This window comes from Anguilla anguilla, chromosome 12, assembly GCF_013347855.1.
Source record: "Anguilla anguilla isolate fAngAng1 chromosome 12, fAngAng1.pri, whole genome shotgun sequence".
NCBI lineage: Eukaryota > Metazoa > Chordata > Actinopteri > Anguilliformes > Anguillidae > Anguilla > Anguilla anguilla.
Genome location: NC_049212.1, coordinates 16,499,334 through 16,519,951, shown reverse-complemented (window position 1 = coordinate 16,519,951; position 20,618 = coordinate 16,499,334). Strand labels below are relative to the sequence as shown.

The 20,618-nt window shown below is 45.7% G+C and overlaps 1 protein-coding gene across 3 annotated transcripts in view; it reads right to left on the bottom strand.

The window, feature by feature from the left end:
* Window positions 1-20,618, bottom strand: part of col4a4 (collagen, type IV, alpha 4) — a 52,090-nt gene that overhangs the window by 20,602 nt on the left and 10,870 nt on the right. For all 3 annotated transcript variants that reach the window (XM_035386187.1, XM_035386186.1, XM_035386188.1), the window contains 5 exons: window positions 10,509-10,580; window positions 2,047-2,181; window positions 1,918-1,962; window positions 406-522; window positions 189-257 (listed from right to left, as the gene is read on the bottom strand). In XM_035386187.1, the coding sequence (XP_035242078.1) occupies window positions 189-257; window positions 406-522; window positions 1,918-1,962; window positions 2,047-2,181; window positions 10,509-10,580 (438 nt within the window). The remainder of the gene's footprint in view (window positions 1-188; window positions 258-405; window positions 523-1,917; window positions 1,963-2,046; window positions 2,182-10,508; window positions 10,581-20,618) is intronic.

Below are 20,618 nucleotides of genomic sequence, written 5' to 3'. Positions count from 1 at the left end.
CTCGTCTGATGTACATCACAAATATGTATAAATAATTACAAATTATGTAGGCTCACACTATATTACACACCACAGAAAAGGGACGGAGGCAATACAACACAACGCACTGATGCTGAGATGGAGGGAGGGTAACTGAGGTTTAGGAAGGGTAGGTGGAATGGAGGAGGTGTCGCTCAGGTTGTGCTTACAGGAAGACCAGGGAGCATGTTGAAGTAATGGACAGGCTCTCCCTTGGACCCCTTCCGCCCTGGAATGCCCTGCAAACACACAAAGGCTGGACCCATTTGCACCCTGGACTTCTGCATAAAGCAGGTTTTAACACGCAGGCAACACCACACTGATACACACGCTGCACATGCACTGTTAAAACAGGAAAGACTGATGTGTGTCAATAGTTTTTCTCACAGATATCCCAGGAGGTCCATCCCGTCCAGGCAGTCCAGGGAAACCGGGCTCTCCCCTCGACCCGTTACAGCCGTCTAGACCAGGAAGTCCTGGGTGCCCCCCTGGCCCAGGATGACCCTAAAACAAGGACAAAATGGTCACACACACATACATACACACACACAAACGAGACGGTGGAAAAAATATGAAAATTAACAAAAATTAACAACACATACCTGAGTCATATTTTTGGGCTCAAACATATGGGGGAGCCATATACTTATATACAAACACAATAATTTTTCAAAACAAAAAGATATTATTGAGCAGCACAATTTTATAGGTTTCAAAATTATTGCCACCCCTGTAATTAATATTTGGTGACGCCCCTCCTGAAGAGGATAACAGCACTGAGCCTCTTCCTGTAATGTCTGCCAAGGTTGGAGAACATATAAGAAAAAGCGGCAATGTAGTATAATCGGTAAGGAACTGGTCTTGTAACCTAAAGGCCACAGATTCAATTCCCAGATAGGACACTGCCATTGTACTTACCTGCATTGCTTCAGTATATAATTGGCTGCAATATAAATGCTATGTAAAAGTTGTCGCTCTGAATAAGAATCAGGGCCAGAATCACTGAAAGCTCTCTTATACCTGCACTAAGGAAGCAACTGAACACACCTGGGTAATAAGAAACACCTGTGAAACCATTTGTTCCAAACGTTATGGTATCTTGAAATGAGAGGACTGTGTTTAAAAATGCTGTTATTTCCACATGATGAAACCAAAATGTAGAAAAATATCCATTAACAAAAGCTGACATGTGAATTCTTTAATTACAAATCTTAAATTGTGGGGTACAGAGACATTTTAATTTAAAAAACTATGTCTTTGACCCAAACATTATATGCTCATTATATATAATACTGGCCATTAGAGGGGGCTATTAGCCTATATATGCCCATGCATCTGTTTCTTGCTTACGGTCTGCAGCCTGCGTATCAGTAGCACCACATCCTGGTGGGCTGCAGTGCCTGCTGGTTTCTGTTTTAACCATAAAAATCAGTAACTAATTCAGGCCTAAACAAACAAGTAAAATGAGTTAATTGATCAATTAATTGCTGGGCAACAGTGAAAATCAGCAGACACTGTTGTCCACTTGGATCAGGGTTGGGAACCACAGAGTTACAGTATTAATCATTAAGGCAGACATGTTCTGTTTTATCCTGGGGCTATTGTCATTTGTTTCTGACGGCTAAGCTGCCAACATCCGTCCACTGTCCTAGTAATCCACCTGATCTCTCTCATCTTTTCACCAATGGATTCAAAAAATTCTTTCAAATCCATGTTTGATTAATGAATAGCTTCTTACATGTGGATTATGAAAGATGTAGCCAATGGCCATGTGGCAATATTACAGGCTCTGCAGGTTCTATAGCCTTCAGTCCTTGATGCTAGCCAAAAGTTAGCGAGCCGCCCATCCAACGTGCTGGACTGACTACGGTCTGCAGAATGGTGCACAGGTACACTCACCGGCAAACCGTCGATCCCAGAAAATCCAGGCAAACCCATCCTACCCTGTGAAAGAGCACAGCGTCAGGAGACACAACACACACAACTTAGTATTTTTCAAAATGGCCGATATTTGACACTGGTACTCGCCATGTCCCCTTTCATTCCTGATGTCCCGGGGAAGCCATTGTCCCCGTGCTGTCCCTTTTCTCCCGGGGCCCCCTGAGGGCCGGGGAAACCAGTGGGGCCCCGGGGCCCCTGTGATCCCGGTCTTCCTGGGGTTCCCTGGAGAGGGAGGGAAAGCACAGACACTTCCAACCTGAGGATCACTAGAAAAAGAGTTTACTCTAATCCCGGGTAAAAGATTTGAACAGTAGGAACAATTTTAGATTTTTTGATTTACAGCTGCAATGTTCACTGGCATTATTAATTTATTGGCTAAACTGCCTCAGCCAAAGTAACATCTACAACTTTTCACTTTTAATTCCCATAAAATAGTAAAAGAATGATTTTTTGTGGGTTTGCACAAGAAACATGTATTCAAGCTTGTATATTTCCTTGATTAACCTCATGTATATCACTATTCTCAATTTTGGATCTGGTCAGCACAAAACAAAATTCTGATGTATCATTTTATAAACTATCCACAAGAGGGCAGCATACCACACTTTCATGTTTTATAATTAACTCATATCCATAATTTTTATGTCTGTGCGTGTGTGTGCCTGTGCGTGTTTGTGTCTATTACATAATGATATATTACATTCTGTTTGGCAGAAAGAAAGACAGCGTCTTTCTCCCGTGAGAATGACAGTTTTCAAAGAACTCTGTCAAACACAACATACGCCATGAGAACCCCATACCCTAAAGGGGCAGAAGAGGGGAGGGTGGAGGAAAAAAACATTAGGCGAGGGTAAGCTCCACACAAACAGTTTTTTTTTAACAGGGAGAAAGTCTGGCACAGCTGTTTTGCTGCTTTTAATTACATTTCACAACCAATTCCTTCATGCTTACACATACACGTACAGAGAAGTGCCTGCGGTCCCAAAGCGTGTAATAACAAATCAAACGCACAGATACAAACAGGTAGGAAGCCATGTCAGTGATCCTGGCCATAACAGAATCACACTAAGCTGTGTGTGTGTGTGTGTGTGTGTGTGTGTGTGTGTGTGTGTGTGCGTCTTTGTGTATGCGTGACAGAGAGAGCGACAGAGATTCAATGTAAGTTAGAGAGAGAGACGGCAAATAGTGTGAGACGGAGAGACAAATAATGTGTCTGTATGCGTGTGTGCGCTTGGGGGAGAGTGAGATTTGGGCTATTTTGAGAGATACAAAGCTGTGTGTTCTGTGTCCTTTAAAATGCACAATTGTTATAGTTGTCCAAATGTGAATATGGACATGGATGACAATGTAGAACTAGACGATAACACACACACATGCGCACACACTACAATAACAGTGTCCACCATTTTCTGCCCTTATACTCCTTTGAAGTTCATAATAAATGAAAACATGCAGTGTGTTTACCTTTGATCAGGACACAATGGGAAAGGGTAGAGGGCCCATGTAAATGAACAAAGCCCCGTTCTCTTTGATTGTATTGTGTGTCTGCACGGCTTCCAGTTGAAGTCTATTACATCTCAGATACTGAATAACCGAGAAGACCATTTCATACAGGATGGCACCCTCACTACACCATCCTTTTAAACACACAACAGTTGAGTTTTTCAGTCACTGGTCCAGCACCCCCCTCCACCCCCCCGCCCCCTCCATGCCCACCCTTTCCCCCTTCCTTCCCCGCTCTCTCGGGCCCTCCCACCCCTCCGCTCCCCTCCCCCTCAGCGTGTGTGTTTAGCGTGTCCCGCCCCCCTCCCCCTCGGCGTGTGTGTTTAGCGTGTCTGCGCGGCTGGGCCCTGCCGGGCTGATAAAGCGGGCGTCAGCGGCGTGCTCACGCTGGATGTGACAGCGGGTAAGCTCTGTGCTGGCTGCGTCGCCCCTCTCTTTCTCCCGGCTCGCGGGGCTGTGATAATCGGAAGCCCCCCTAAGACCCCCGCTGAGTCCGTGTCACAACAGCTATTATGCCCGCCGGGCCGAGGAGGCTGGCACAGCGCATTGCGGCTTCAGCCCAGCTGTGCAAATAAAGCGCCGGGCACCCAGCGCCGAGGCCCACAGAACCAGCGCCGAGGCCCACAGAACCAGCGCCGAGGCCCACAGAACCAGCGCCGAGGCCCACAGAACCAGCAGCCCGGCCCACAGAACCAGCAGCCCGGCCCACAGAACCAGTGCCGAGGCCCACAGAACCAGCGCCGAGGCCCACAGAACGAACAGCCCCGCCCACAGAACCAGCACCGAGGCCCACAGAACCAGCAGCCCGGCCCACAGAACCAGCACCGAGGCCCACAGAACCAGCGCCGAGGCCCACAGAACCAGCAGCCTGGCCCACAGAACCAGCGCCGAGGCCCACAGAACCAGCAGCCAGGTACCAAGGCCCACAGAACCAGCGCCGAGGCCCACAGAACCAGCGCCGAGGCCCACAGAACGAACAGCCCCGCCCACAGAACCAGCACCGAGGCCCACAGAACCAGCAGCCCGGCCCACAGAACCAGCACCGAGGCCCACAGAACCAGCAGCCTGGCCCACAGAACCAGCGCCGAGGCCCACAGAACCAGCAGCCTGGCCCACAGGACCAGCGCCGAGGCCCACAGAACCAGCACCGAGGCCCACAGAACCAGCACCGAGGCCCACAGGACCAGCGCCGGGGCCCACAGAACCAGCAGCCCGGCCCACAGAACCAGTACCGAGGCCCACAGAACCAGCGCCGAGGCCCACAGAACCAGCACCGAGGCCCACAGAACCAGCAGCCCGGCCCACAGAACCAGCGCCGAGGCCCACAGAACCAGCGCCGAGGCCCACAGAACCAGCAGCCCGGCCCACAGAACCAGCAGCCCGGCCCACAGAACCAGCGCCGAGGCCCACAGAACCAGCAGCCCGGCCCACAGAACCAGCGCCGAGGCCCACAGAACCAGCAGCCCGACCCACAGAACCAGCGCCGAGGCCCACAGAACCAGCGCCGAGGCCCACAGAACGAACAGCCCGGCCCACAGAACTAACGCCGAGGCCCACAGAACCAGCAGCCAGGTACCAAGGCGGAAACCCAGCCCACAGGACCAGCAGCCGGGCCTCCAGAACCACCACTGCCCGGGAAACACCCTGGCACTGGGTATGGCACCCGGTCCAGCTCCGGTGGGAGGGATCTTCCAGTCTACTGTGATGAACCCCAACCCAAATACACCAGCCCACATGCATTATATATTACAGACACACACACATACACAAAGGCACGCACGCACACACACACAGCTCCACTAATCTTCAGAAATATGTACTACCTGAGATAACCTCATAATCCTCTGAATATACCTGTTGTGACACACTGGATGCTCATGCAGCAGTTGTAACAACAATAACGGGTCTTCGGATACAGAGCAGAGACACTGAGCGTGCCCGTGCTCCAGGTGTGATGGTAATGAGCACATATCTGGTGAGGGTGGCGTGGGGGTCAGAGAGCAGGATGTGATGTGGGCGGTGCTGTACAGTTCCTGAGCAGGGAGCGGGTACAGAGGACTGTGCTGGAGGCCGGCATGATCAGAGCCAGATAAGATGGAGGAGACTGAAAAGACCTAATCAGCCACAAAGACAAAGCAGTCTCGCTCTCTCTCTCTCACACACACACGCACGCACAAACACACAACACACACACACACACACACAAACACAGACACACATGCACATGCACAAACACACGTTCGCACACCGACGCACAACACATACACACACACGCACACAAACAAACACAATCCCTGTAAATGTGTCTCTCTCACAGACAGGCACACATGTTTAACAATAAGCACTGACTGTGTCACAGGCTCTCTTGTTTGAGAGGTAATGAGGTATTGTGCAGACAGGGAACAGGGCAGAGTGAAAGAGCACTACTCTGTGACCCATGTGGAGGGAAACTGATGCAGCATGATCCAGAATCTGGATCTCCTTTAAAAGGTAGCACTCCCACCCTCTCTGCTACAGAAGAACCCCTGTATGTGACATCACCACTCTCTAAGCGATGCAACGCCTCCGTGTCCCCAAAGCTTTCCACGTCAGTGACCACCACACAGTCCACTAAATTTTTAATTTCACAGGTCTGACCTTTAGAGCTCCACATAAACATTCCATCGTTCCTGAGCAAACCGCCACCTCACTCCCTCACAGTTCTGCACATTCCTAAGAACCCCCTCGCCTCCATACCCCTACGTCACCTCCCGATCACCTCTGCCCCGCCCACCGCCAGAGCCACCTCCACCTTCAGCGTGCGGCACCTCCCCCTTTCCACACCGCCACCGCCCACTGGCACCTGAAGCAGGTCTGATCTGACACTCCTCACCTCCTCCATTATCATTTCTCAAACTATAGACTTGGCAAATAACACAGTCATTCCATATAGCTAAACAGATAGTTACATGAAATCAGTGAAAATCATACTGTAGGTCTCTAACTAGCAAAACCATTACCCTCGTACAAATGGTAAATGGTAAATGGACTGCATTTATACAGCGCTTTTATCCAAAGTGCTTTACAATTGATGCCTCTCATTCACCAGAGCAGTTAGGGGTTAGGTGACTTGCTCAGGGACACTTCGACACGCCCAGGCCGGGGTTTGAACCGGCAACCCTCCGACTGCCAGACAACCGCTCTTACCTCCTGAGCTATGTCGCCCCACAATTATAGCCTGGTGGCTAATTTACAGTTGCGATTAGGCATTTCCTTATCATCATAAATGTTTGTTCACTATTAAGATCCGTATAAACTATGGTAAGCTGTATATGATGACTACCTCTACCATGTGTACACGTTTGAGCCATGTACTAGCATAGATAGTAATGGAATATTGGTTAGGGAGCTGAGTCTGTAACTCGGACACTGAAGATTCGATTTCCAGCAGTGCCACTTCCATTGCACCCTTAAGCAAGGCCCACAGGCTCAACTTGGTACTTGTTCTGAATAAGAGCATCTGTTAAGGCCAAAACGTAAATGTCTAAATATGTCAGCAGTGCACCAGCACAAGGATATGAAGGACAATTCATTTTCATTTTAAATACAATATCTCATACATGCATTGCTTCCAAAGTAAACCCTTAAAAAAACAAACAACAACAACAAAGCATTTGAATACTAGAATACACCACACCACAATGTAGAACTGTACATCACACTAGACTATGAAACACCAAAGCACATTACAGTCCATTACACCAGAGAAAACTAGGCCTTTTTACATTACACTGCTGTCCACACATCTACTGCACACTTCCCAACTCTCCACTGCAGGCTTTCTGTATTATAAGCGTCCTAAAGCTGGTGTTGTATGTCATGTTGAGTGTGCCTTCAGCTCGGTGCTGCTAGGGTCTCCCGTTCTTAACTCAGATTTATGACGCTCGCGCTCGTCTCTCGGACCGCGGCCGCCGTTCGGCGGGGCAGATGAGACACATGACATGAGCGTGATAAATACCCCCGCACTTATCTGCCCCAGCTCCCTGTCTTCACTCCTCATTACCGCAGATTACTACCCACAGCAGCCTGTCTGTGATTATAGGGCTGGCCCCTCTTTCCCACTCTCCTTCTTTCACTCTCGCGCCCGCCTCAGACGCGAGCGTCGGCTCGGGCTAGACGGCGAACGCTGTCTCACGTCTAATTGCGTTGTCAAAGTCTAATGATTGTTTGAGATGCGTCTAATAAAGTTGCAGGTAAAGTTCAATTTACTCTTAAATTCCCCTATACTCCCATATTCTGGCCCATTGCTCTCTCTCTCTGTCTCTCTCTCTTTGTCTCTCTGTCTGCCTCTCTTTCTCTCTCTCTCACACACACACACTCGCTAATCCTATTTTAGCCAGCTGTAGCTTCACAGAGGTCACATAAAAAATCAGCAGAACAGACACCTGCCCTTGGGGTTGTGGGAGGAGTGCCGATGTGGCTGCCAAAGCTGCTGTCCAATTAGAAGAGAGAATGAGCTCCACCCTTCCACATGCACGTACAGAATGCCCAGGTGAGATATGAATGTGTTGTGCAGCCCTGTGCAGATTTAATGTGCTGCCATATGTTCCTCACTGAATGCATCATACATCAGACTAGTCGTTCCACAGTTATCCTTCCAGAGGTTTTCTTCTTCTCTCTCTCTCCTTCTCTCTCTCCTCTCTCTTGCTCTCGCTCTCTGTCCCTCTCTCTTTCTGCCTGTTCTGCATGACAACATGACCTGACCGTTACACTCACTGTGTACAGTGGGAGCTAATAGCTGAGAGACAGGTTTAGACAGAAATAGAGAGAGTGAAAAAGACAGAAGGGAGGGGACAACATGACAACTAGATCATGGAGACAGAGGAGGTGACATACTTTAACTAAAGAGGATGAGGCAGGGAAAAGAGGAGGCTTGCTGCTGATTTATGAGCTCTCTGGTCCGCTGCATTCCCAGGATATTTCATAGTCCTCATAAGAGAGGAGTGAGGAAGGAGAGTCGTGACAAAACGGACCAGGAGCAACTAACCCAGCCTAGAGGACAGCAGTGTGTGTGTGTGTGCGTGTGTGTGTGTGTGAGCATGTGTGTGTGTGTGCGAGTGTGAGTGTGTGTGAGCATGTGTGTGTGTGTGCGAGTGTGAGTGTGTGTGTGCGTGTGTGTGTGTGTGCGTGTGTGTGCGTGTGTGTGTGTGAGCATGTGTGTGTGCGAGTGTGTGAGCATGTGTGTGCGTGCTTTTGTGTGTGCGTGTGTGTGAGTGTGTGTGTGTGTGTGCGTGTGTGCGAGTGTGTGTGAGTGTGTGTGAGCATGTGTGTGCGTGCTTTTGTGTGTGCGTGTGTGCAAGTGCGTGAGCATGTGTGAGTGCATGTGTATGTGTGTGTATGTGTGAGTGTGTGTGTGCGAGTGTGCGTGAGCATGTGTGTGAGTGCATGTGTATGTGTGTGTATGTGTGAGTGTGTGTGTGTGTTGGGTGTGTGTGTGTGTGAGCATGTGTGTGAGTGCATGTGTATGTGTGTGTATGTATGAGTGTGTGTGTGTGTGTGTGGGTGTGTGTGTGAGTGCATGTGTATGTGTGTGTAGGTGTGTTTGTGCATGTGTGTGTGTGCAAAAATGCATGGGTGTATGTGGACATGAGTGTGTGTGGTGTGTGCATTCTTGAGATGCAGGCTACTCTGAAGGCATCTCCTTCTCTATCGTTCATTGTTAAAGGGAACAGTAATGGTTTTTAAAGTTTTTTCATATTATTACAGCTCTAGCGTATGTTTTTGACTGACCCAGACAGTTTTGTGCACGGTAGAAGATATTTCATATATTCAGAGAAGTTAAGACATTTTGGGGGTTTAGAGTCTAAAGCAAAGAAACAGGGCAGTGTTATGTTTCCAGAGGCAGTTCATACGGCCATTTATTTTATAGCATTTGGGCACAATTCTTTGCTGGTACTTCTTTCCTTGACTCCAGCAGTGCCAGGTTGCAGGTGCCATTGGAAATAACACCAAACAAAAATGATATTGAATATTATTTTCTGAAGAATAATTGGGTAATATACATACACACAACCTCTGGACACACAATAATTCATTCCCTTTCATCGGATGCAGACAGAGTAGAATCCAGCCTGACCTTTGACCTCACTGGCCCCAGCTGAAGTGCCAACAGGTTCCTGCTTCAGTCTACAGGGCATTGCATTATTTTAAAATAACTTCACATCAGCAATTCTAATTCACCTTTCCCATGCCAGGTTAACATCAGCAAACATGTGCATTTATATTTCCACAAATATACTAGTGCCATTAGGAAATGAATATCCTTCGAAGCCACAGCAATACATTCTGTCCCCTGTACAGGACAGAATTCTTAATCTGAAGCACCATATATTTCATTATGCTGAAACCTTAACTGCAAGGAACATTCAATAAAAATAAAATAAGTTATATTTTTGAAAATATTTTCACTGCAACATGTTTTTGTCACCCAATACAATGTGTACAAAGCCTTTCAAATGCTAACCCTGCAACACCTTGTGCTATCTAAAAAGCAAGTTTTATACCCAATTCAGCACCGTAAGAGTAAAAAAACACTTTCAATCAGTTGAGCATTACAAATACATTTGAACGTGCATCTTGTGCATATGGCAGTTCAACTGGTCAATCACTGAGCTCCAAAGTCTGACTCAAATGATCACTTTCTATTATGCATTGTGTTCAAGAACTGTCTACAACTGGTCAGTGTTTAAACTTAAGATAGATCTACTTTCAGCTTTTTTGTGTTATTTACTAACCCCCACCACCACCCCCTTCCCCGAAGCTACACATTGGAACTGCAGTACGTCTGCAGTTACAATGCAAAAAAAGTTAATGTGCACCAGCATTTAAATGGCACTGACCAGGGTTATGAACTGGGGTCACTTAGGGCCTGAAATCTTCCCAGAACTTAGCAGCGTGAAAAAGGCAGTATATTACCATGAGCTCAAGGTGATTTCTGGGTCAGACATGTCTAACCAGTGAAGTAAGAATAGAACTTTCTAGTCCTTATATATGAATTATATTCTTACCATTGATCCCTTGGCTGGGAAACACTGACACACAGAGCAGTCTCTTCCACCACAGGGCTCCAGCAGTTCTCCCTGAAACCAGAAACCAACAGGTACTGTAACTGACAGGTACTGTAAGAGCTATAACAGACAAAAAAGTGCTGTACTGTTTCATGTAGAATTTTTTAACAGCTGGGACATTTTATGGCAAAACTTACATTATCACTTTCTACTGCTATGTAAAAATGGAGTTTGAATGTAAAACATTGCTTTTAAAAACAATTACTAATTTTTAAGAAATGGCCACCATACAGCCATTGATATTTGAGCAATTGTTGTACAGTAGGGAGAGCATGGTAACATACAACTAAGAGATCGATGATATTGAGCTAAGCTGGATGTATTGAGCCTGGGCATATGGATTATACCATACTGGAACAGACACTGCACACACAGTTATGGTTATACACACATCATACACATGTATGGGAACAGGTACCGCACACCGGCTACCGAGGTAAAAAAAGCTAGCCTCATGCTGACAAAGGCATGCCAACAGATGGGTACGCTAACCCAGATCCCCCACCCCCAAACGGAGTGAACACAGATCAGTAACCAGTAAACAGCTCAGAATGCAAGCACGAGTGACACATTAATCAACATAATTAATCAGTGAACAGTCATCAGGACCCTGGTTAGCCTGTGTTCCACATTAGGCAGCTTCCTGTGATGAACTCTGACCTGCGGCACATGGTCACACGCTGTACGGGACAGAGTGGCCTGAGTTGACGTGGGGTGGGGCGGGTGCATGCGTGCGTGCCAGGAGAACAGCAGGAATGTAAACACTGGGTTTGAGGGGGGGATGTGCCTTTTTGCAGGTAATTGAGTGTGCTGCTGTGGGAAGCCGTACAGCAGAGGACAATGTAACTGAGAAACTGGGAGGTAATCACACTCCCTTCTCACTGCAACTCCCCGGGAGAGGGATCCACATAAGGGAACACACTCACGTGCGCGTGCACACACACACACACACACACACATACACACATACACGTACACACACACACACACACACGTACACACACACGTACACATACACACACACACACATACACACACACGTACACACGTACACACACACACAGACAAACATGCACACACACACACACACACACACACACACACACATACACACACGTACACACATACACACATGTACACACACACACACACAAATGGCACAATTTACACTAAGCAGAGTCACTACCTGCAGGTGAGAGCAAATCTCCCACAGTGTGCCAACTGTATTCTACTTTAGTTCACTGTGTCCCAGCCAAGTGATCGTCACTGCAATTCAAAAGAAGCAGCGGCCTGCTCCAGCTTGGACCGGGCTGGTCCTAACTCTGACTGCTTCAGAAGACATTAATGTTTGCATGTCTGTGTTTTTCTTGTCAGATATTATCCATTATAAGTCAACCGAGGTGCCTTTCTTTCCAAAATTAAGTTTCATTCGCAAGTTCCACCCAGAGCACACTGCAGGCTATGCAGGGGCATATCCACCCGGAGAGGTCCTATCTGCTCAAAGGCTTACTGTGGAATCCCATAGAGCCTGAGAGCATTCAAATGCCTCACATCTAAATCTGAGACTGCATGAGGGATCACATCCGCAATCTGTGAGGATTCAAGGCTCTCAGAAATGGAGGAATAGCTGTGCTGTATTTCTGTATTTAACTGTATCATTGAGGGACTATTCTGTAATGCAGCAAGCTCCATCTGTGACCTCAGAGAGCCCTGTCGGTTATCAAGCGAGTGCTATCAGCGATCCAGAGATCTCTTCTGCTGATCTAGAGCTCTGTACGTGATCTAGAAAGCACAGTCTGTGACCCAGACAACTCTCCCTGTAATACAGAGAGCTCGGTCTGTTATCAAGAGAGCCCCACCAGTAATCCAGAGAACACTGCCGGTGCGCTCTTTGCAGTTTTTGGGGGGGGGGAGTGCTGTCTGTAATCAGGAGCGCCCTGTCTGTGACCTGGAATGCTCCGCATGTGATCCGGAAAGCGCCGTCTGTGATAGGGAGCGCCCTCACTGTGAGGAATGCTCGTGTGCGCCAGGACCTTTCTGCGGATTGCCTCTGGCCACAGTGCCGAATGCCAGTGTTCTCCCTGCGCCACTGACAAAACACAGCACGCTCAGCGCTGTCACGGGAGCGGAACGCAGATGCAGTGAGCACGCTCAGCGCCGTCACGGAAACCCCTCGCTGCTCCGCCGCGCCGCCATCCGCAGCTGGCCGGTCGAAACCGCAGCCGCCAGCAGGAGCATAGCCGCCGGCTAACGAAAAGCACTGCGTGAGACGCGCATCCCGCGATTCTGAACAAGAGTACAGACGGCAGAAAGGCGGTGCAAAACACGCTGGATACAGCCAACGGTTACGCAAAACCGTCTGGTCAATGTAAAGAAACAAGGATGTACAGACGCTGCCTGCAACACTGCGGGGAAACAGAACACTTGGCACAACCGGAGAAAACAAAACCATCATACCTGCCTCCATACAAGAATACACTGCACTGACTGATGTCCTTAAGTCACTGAAATAGTCATCAGTTCTATAGTTTCTACTTAACTACTACTTCCAAACTACATGATATAAACATATAATGAAGCCAATCTTTACTGTAAAATAACATCCCAAGAGGTCACGAGGACAAATGACATGACAATAAAAAATTCATTCATTCACTAACACACACAGCTTAACATAATCCATACATACACCTGTACTCACCGAGACATTAACAGGAATGATGGTCAAATGCATGGAATTACATAAGTTTAAATGCCATTTTTCATACAAAACATGTAATCTTACTTTCCTTCCAACAGTCGGCACCCATAGGTTGCCAGTTATCTTCAGAAAGATAATCTTGCTCTGATCAATGCTGAAACATATACAAAAATGTTTTTGTCAACTAATTGAGTAAACTAAAATTTGATGTGTAGAATCCCAATTACTTTAAGACAGATTTGAAGCACTCTTGATGTTGCCAAATGATTTATTTTTATGATTGCTTCTGCAATAATTTCACTGAATACCACACTGTACATCTTTAGTTGGGAGGATTTCCCACATTGCTAAAATCTATAAACTGTAATGTACATTATTTGTACATAAGGCAAAAGTCTTCATATTCTGTATTAGCCTAAGTTTTGAAATGCATATCCTGCTCTGAGGCGTCCATGAGAAATAAAGTGTTTTGCAATGATATTGGGTAAAATATGTGCAAATTGAGCACAACCTCTGGTCAACAAATTTGTCTGCTTCTAAGTCACTTAATTGTGAGCAAATTTGTGATGAAAATAAACACGAAGACTGCATGCAATTCTTTGAAATTACTTTCTAATTTTTTGTACACAGTTAAAAAAAATATTATTTTTTACTACTCTGAAATATTTTTTTACTGCTTACAGTATATTGTAAATGCTTACAATATATTTTTGTTTATGTTTTTTCTGAATTATGTAACTTTACCCCATATACAGCAAGGGATTTATTAATAATGAGCAATAGTCATTCATGTCCAAATGAATCAAATGCATTTCCTATGTGTCTCCCACACCCCTCCCCTCTCACCTGACCTGTGCTTCCGACTCCTCACTTTCCCCACCTCTCATTTCTCATACTTCTCTCTGGCCCTATCATCCTTTTCTCTGTGGAATGCAAATTACAGTGCTTTTGTCTGTGTTTGTTGCTATTGTTGTTTTTTTGCCATTTTTGCCTCTGTCCTCTGTTGGTCTAGGGAGGGTGTCGACTGCCACATGCCTCCTCCGGTACGTGTGGAGTCACCAGCCGCTTCTTTTCACCTGACAGCATAGAGAGCGTAACGCGCGCGGGGTTCACGCTATCTCCCCCAGATCCCCTCCCCGCTGAACAACGACCAACCAGTAGGAGTCGCTAATGCAACGATCAGGACTCATACCCTCACCGGCTTCCCACCCGCGAACACAGCCAATTGTGTTCGTAGGAATGTATGTATTGCATGTATTGCAATAAAAGTATATAGTTTTCCCATATGTTTGAACATAACATATAGATTATTATCTGTGCCATTTATTATATGCAGCCTTTTTTCTTCATTTTTATAAAGGGTGCCAATAATTCTGGAGCCCTATATATATAAAAATAAAAATATACAGTGAGCACCATAATTCATTGGACAGTGACACATTTTTTGTTATTTTGGTTCTGTACTCTAGCACCTTGAGTTTAAAAGGATACAATGACAATGAGCAGACTGCCAGCTTTAATTTGAGAGTATTTTCATCCATATCGGATGAACCGTTTAGAAATGACGGCACCTTTTGTACATGGTCCCCCATTTTAAGGTACTACAGGTATTTGTTGAATTGGCTTCACAGATGTGTTTCGTTAAGCAGGTGTATTCATGTGTCGTTAGTGAATGCAGAAGAGAGCTGTTGATGTCTAGTCTTGATTCTAGACTTTGCAATTGCCGTTGGAGATTGTTGTTGGGGTGTGACAACATGAAGAAGACAGCAGTGTCGATGCAAATTATTCTGGCCGTCATAAGGCTCAAAAATGAAAATCAATCAATCAGGAACATTGCAAAAACCCTGGGCATGCCCAAGTCACCAGTTTGGTTCATCATTAACAAGAAAAAAACTACAGGTGAACTCAATTACGTCAAAAGACCCGATAGACCGTGGAAGCCCACTATAGTGGATGACCGGAGAATACTCCCTATGGTGAAGAAAACCCCCCTGACAACAGCCCAACAGATCAAAAACACTCTCCTGGATGCAGGTGTAGATGTGTCAAAGTCTACCATACACAGAAGACTACACCAGCAGGACTACAGAGGGTACGCTACAAGATGCAAACCACCGATAAGCCTGAAGAACAGAAAGGCGAGATTACAGTTTGCTAAAAAGCACCTAAACGAGCCCCAAGAGTTCTGGAACAAAGTCTTGTGGACAGATGAGACAAAGATTAACATGTACCAGAGTGATGGAAAGAGGAAAGTGTGGAGAAAAAAAGGAAATGCCCATGATCCAAAGCATACCACCTCATCCGTGAAACATGGTGGAGGGGGTGTTCTGGCTTGGGCGTGTATGGCTGCCAGTGGAACGGGCTCACTTGTCTTCATCGATGATGTGACCGCAGACGAAAGTAGAACAACAATTCTAAAGTCTACAGACATATTTTATCTGCTCAGATAAAACCAAATGCCTCCAAACTCATTGGACGGCACTTCATCATGCAACAAGACAATGACCCGAAACATACTGCTAGAGCAACAGGGTTTTTGACGGCCAGAAAGTGGAAAATCCTTGACTGGCCGAGTCAATCACCGGATCTGAATCCAACTGAACATGCATTTTACATGCTGAAGAGGAGACCGAAGGCAAAAAGTCCCCGAAACAAGCAGGAACTGAAGATGGCTGCAGTACAGGCCTGGCAGAGCATCACCAGGGAAGATACCCAGTGTCTGGTGATGTCTATGCATCGCAGACTTCAAGCAGGCATTGCATGCAAAGGATAAGCGACCAAATATTAAAAATGATTACTTTATTCTACATTATGTTAAACTGTCCAATATTTTTTTGATGCCCGAAAATGAGGGGGGGACCATGTACAAAAGGTTCTAGAATTTCTAAACGGTTCGTCCGATATGTATGAAAATACCCTCAAATTAAAGCTGCCAGTCTGCACTTCAACCTCATTGTCAGTGTATCCTTTCAAACTCAAAGTGCTGGAGTACAGAACCAAAATAACAAAAAAATGTGTCACTGTCCAATGAATTATGGTGCTCACTGTATATTCATTTCCCCTATGCTCTTCGCTTAATTCTATGTTCAAGGTTGTAAAGGCAAGCTTACTTTCTGGGGTTTCTAGACATTATTTAGGTTTTGGAGTATAATTTCGATTGGTTGAGTGCTTGAGACTGTTTTGTGTGTAGTGAAGGGTATTTAAGATTCACAGAAGCTTCTAATGACCTGCTGGCTTTACAACAAGTAAAGCGCATGACAGGTTTGTGGTCTATAGCAAGAAAATACACTTCAAGTAACTCCAAAGCAGCTTATACAGAGATGTTATACCTCCAGAGGGAATAAATATGTATATGTATTATTCATACCTAATTATCATTTTAAAAATATGTTACCAGTTTAACTAGTTTGTATGTTCCGTGGAAACTGGAACCACTGTGCTGAAGGAAATAAGTACCGGTACAATATTAAAATTAACATTTAAGCAAAAATTTTATATTTATGCTAATATTTACATTAAAATATAATATTTATACTAAAATTATGAACAAATGTTAAACAATGAATCTGTTCATATGTTCAGCCTCTGGAAAAATGCTGCTTTAGAATGACCTGAAACAGCCATCAGAGACCTCTCAAAAATATCACACACAGAAACTGTCCCGACCAATCGAAAGCACACACTGAAACTGAAACAATATCAGAAAATCCAAGAAAACTTATTATACCTTTTATAAAAATCAAAGGAATAGTAACACCTCAACTCTCTCTCGTCCTTTCTCTCTCTCTCTCTCTCGACCACTCTCTCACAGTGGCACTGCTGATAGAGGATTAAAGGAGGGTTTTAACTTAAGTGAATGAAATGATATAAGCACAGATGATGACATCATATCTGTGGGTTTAGGAGATGATGGGGAGGGTTATGTCATGGCTGACCTCTCAGCACACCAGATTGCCCTCATGCTTCATTCACGTCCCAGTCAAACATGACAGACTGTAGATACGATAGCAATGCTTCTCTTGAACTCAACCCTCCATAGACTGAGTACAGACAGATGAGAATGAGCATTGCCTTAAATGTACTAGGACTGAAAATGCCAAACAGGTACAGCAAAGCCAAGTAAACCTGACATAATTTCCTCTTACCCTCTTACTTCAGATTACATGTAGGACTTATTGAACAATGAGACTCTGGAATCTAGTTCGACATTTGAGATGAATGCAATTACAACCACTCATCGGTGAAGCTGCATGTACTAGTGTACTAAGTGCCCTTACGGTGTGACACTCAATCAATCAGGTTGATTCTGAACTTCAAACAGGGCAGAGAAATGTTCCAGAAAAGACTAAATGTTAGATTCAATCAAATACAAGTTGCCACTTCAAGAGCATATGCAATTCAATCAAACAAGATCTGACGTCTTTTTTTGTTTAATTTACTAGAGTCAAACTTGTGCTCAACATCATCTGCCTTTTGCTTATAAGGACTGAAATCCAGGGAACAAGAAAAGGCTATGAGTGAAAACTAGGAGACACAGGCAAGTTAATTTCCAAAGAATCTGTTCACCTGTCTCCAAATCCCCATTAGTTTAAAAAAATTAATAAAAAGGTAAAAATGAAGAATGTCATTACAATATATTTATTCACTATTCTAAAGATACTAATGATTACACACGCACACGCACACGCACACACACATATTAATATTAGTTTCAGAATAATACCACATTGAAGGTACATTGTCTATAAATGCACACTGGCAAAAATCCATTTTCACTGCATGATATCTTCTTAATATGTTGTTCTGATGTAAACACTGACCTGGAGTTAGCATGTCATGACAACTGCTCCACACTGCTGCACTGACCACTGCTCCACATTTCTGCTCAGACCACTGTTCCACACTGCTGCTCTGACCACTGCTCAACACTGCTGCACTGACCACTGCTCCACACTGCTGCACTGACCACTGCTCCACACTGCTGCACTGACCACTGCTCCACACTGCTGCACTGACCACTGCTCCACACTGCTGCACTGACTACTGCTCCACACTGCTGCTCTGACCACTGCTCCACACTGTTGCACTGACCACTGCTCCACACTGTTGCACTGACCACTGCTCCACACTGCTGCTCTGACCAATGCTGTACACTGCTGCTCTGACCACTGCTCCACACTGCTGATCTGACCACTGCTCCACACTGCTGCTCTGACCACTGCTCCACACTGCTGCACTGACCACTGCTCCACACTGCTGCTCTGACCAATGCTGTACACCGCTGCTCTGACCACTGCTCCATACTGCTGATCTGACCACTGCTCCACACTGCTGCACTGACAGAGCAGCAGAAAAAGAACAAGCAATGGAGCTTTAGGTGAGAGAATGGGGTTGTGTGCAGGCAGGAGTGTCAGAGGGACAGGGTGTAAGATTTAGGTGAGAGCTTGGGGTGGTGTTAAGGTGGGAGTGTCTGAGGGACAGGGGCTAAGCTTTAGGTGAGAGCTTGGGGTGGTGTTAAGGTGGGAGTGTCTGAGGGACAGGGTGTAAGCTTTAGGTGAGAGCTTGGGGTGGTGTTCAGGCAGGAGTGTCTGAGGGACAGGGTGTAAGATTTAGGTGAGAGCTTGGGGTGGTGTTAAGGTGGGAGTGTCAGAGGGACAGGGGCTAAGCTTTAGGTGAGAGCTTGGGGTGGTGTTCAGGCAGGAGTGTCAGAGGGACAGGGGCTAAGCTTTAGGTGAGAGCTTGGGGTGGTGTTAAGTTGGGAGTGTCTGAGGGACAGGGTGTAAGCATCTCCTAGCTGTCCTCACTTTCTCAGATAGCTGACATTCTTCGGCTGAGACACCATATTAGACATGTAAAGGAATGATGTTAAAAACAGTGGGTTTTCTCCTGCTGGAATTTCAGAGCAGAGAATAAGAATGTATGTACAGTATGTATGGCATGTATGTATGCATGCATGTATGTACATACTGTATGTATGCATGTAGGCATCTATAGTCACTTGCATACATGGAAAATAGCTTCTCTTGTTCATGCAATCAATGACTAGCCTGGACTCAACTGAGTTAATAGGATTCACACCGTGCCAGTAGGTTGTCTGAACAAGCAGTAGTCAAATACTCAAAAAGACCTATGAAAGTAGGTCATGGGCATAACCAAAACTTATGTCCCTATCTATTAAACTCTGGCTTACTCTCCACTGAAGGTGGATATCATTAGATAACCTAAAAATGAAGAAAAAGGGAATCAGAAGAGCTAACATCCGGACACATTGTAATGTGCATGTAGCTTACACCTATGGGAATTTTTATATGCATATATAACTTCATGGATGTTAGACGGTAGAATAGAATGAATGTTAGAACAGCATCTACTGTGTAGCTATTTATTATGGTATCATTTATAATCATTTATATCATTTTTTTCAGTAGTGAGAAAAAACATAGCTGGATGGATGTTTGAGGGAAACAAATCAATTTTTTTATGACTGATACAATAAAGTTAACATTACATTTCCGTAATGTTACTAAGTCCTGAGCTGGCAAATTGCCAGTGCGATTTTTCCAAAACGTTGACTCCTGCTCTCATTCACACATGACCCCGTAAAGGTAAGGTGCTGTACCATTTTGGGGTTGGCTGCATGTGGGAAAAGAGATTGTGTTTCTATACATGTGTGCGCATATGCGAGAGAACATTTGTGCCTATGGGGGTGTGTGTATATATGGCTATTTCTGTTTCTGTGTGTGCTGTATGTGTATACGTTGTGTTTGTGTGTGTGTTTGTGTATATATGTGTGTTTGTGTTGGTGTGTGTGCACATGTGTGTTTGTGTGGGTGTGTGTGTATACTATATGTGTATGTGTGTGTTCATGAGTGTATGATGAGTGAAATTGTACACATGTATACTGTATGTGTATACATGTGCTCGTCCGTGAGTCTATGCATGAGCCTGAGATCCAGAAGCAGCTGTGTTCTCACACCTGTTCTCACGTCATCTCGTGCACAGGTTTATGACCCCCAACAAACCCCCCCCCCCCAGAGAGTACACACAGACAGAACCCCCGAGGCACTCAGACAACGGGATGCCTTTGACCGTCCTGAACACACAAATACACAGACAGATTCAGAGCAGCTTTGCCAACCAGCACATGCTCCTTATATCGCCATATCTCTACACCCCCATCACCGCGCAGTCCTGCACCCCCCCCCCCCCCCCCGTCCCCTCTTCACCTGTCCTCCTCTCTCTAGATTTTACAAGACATATTCTAGGGACTCAAAAACTGTGCAATCAGGTCAATCTCGCCCCACAACAACTGCAAAGAATTGACATTAATATTTACGTGTGCCACAGAC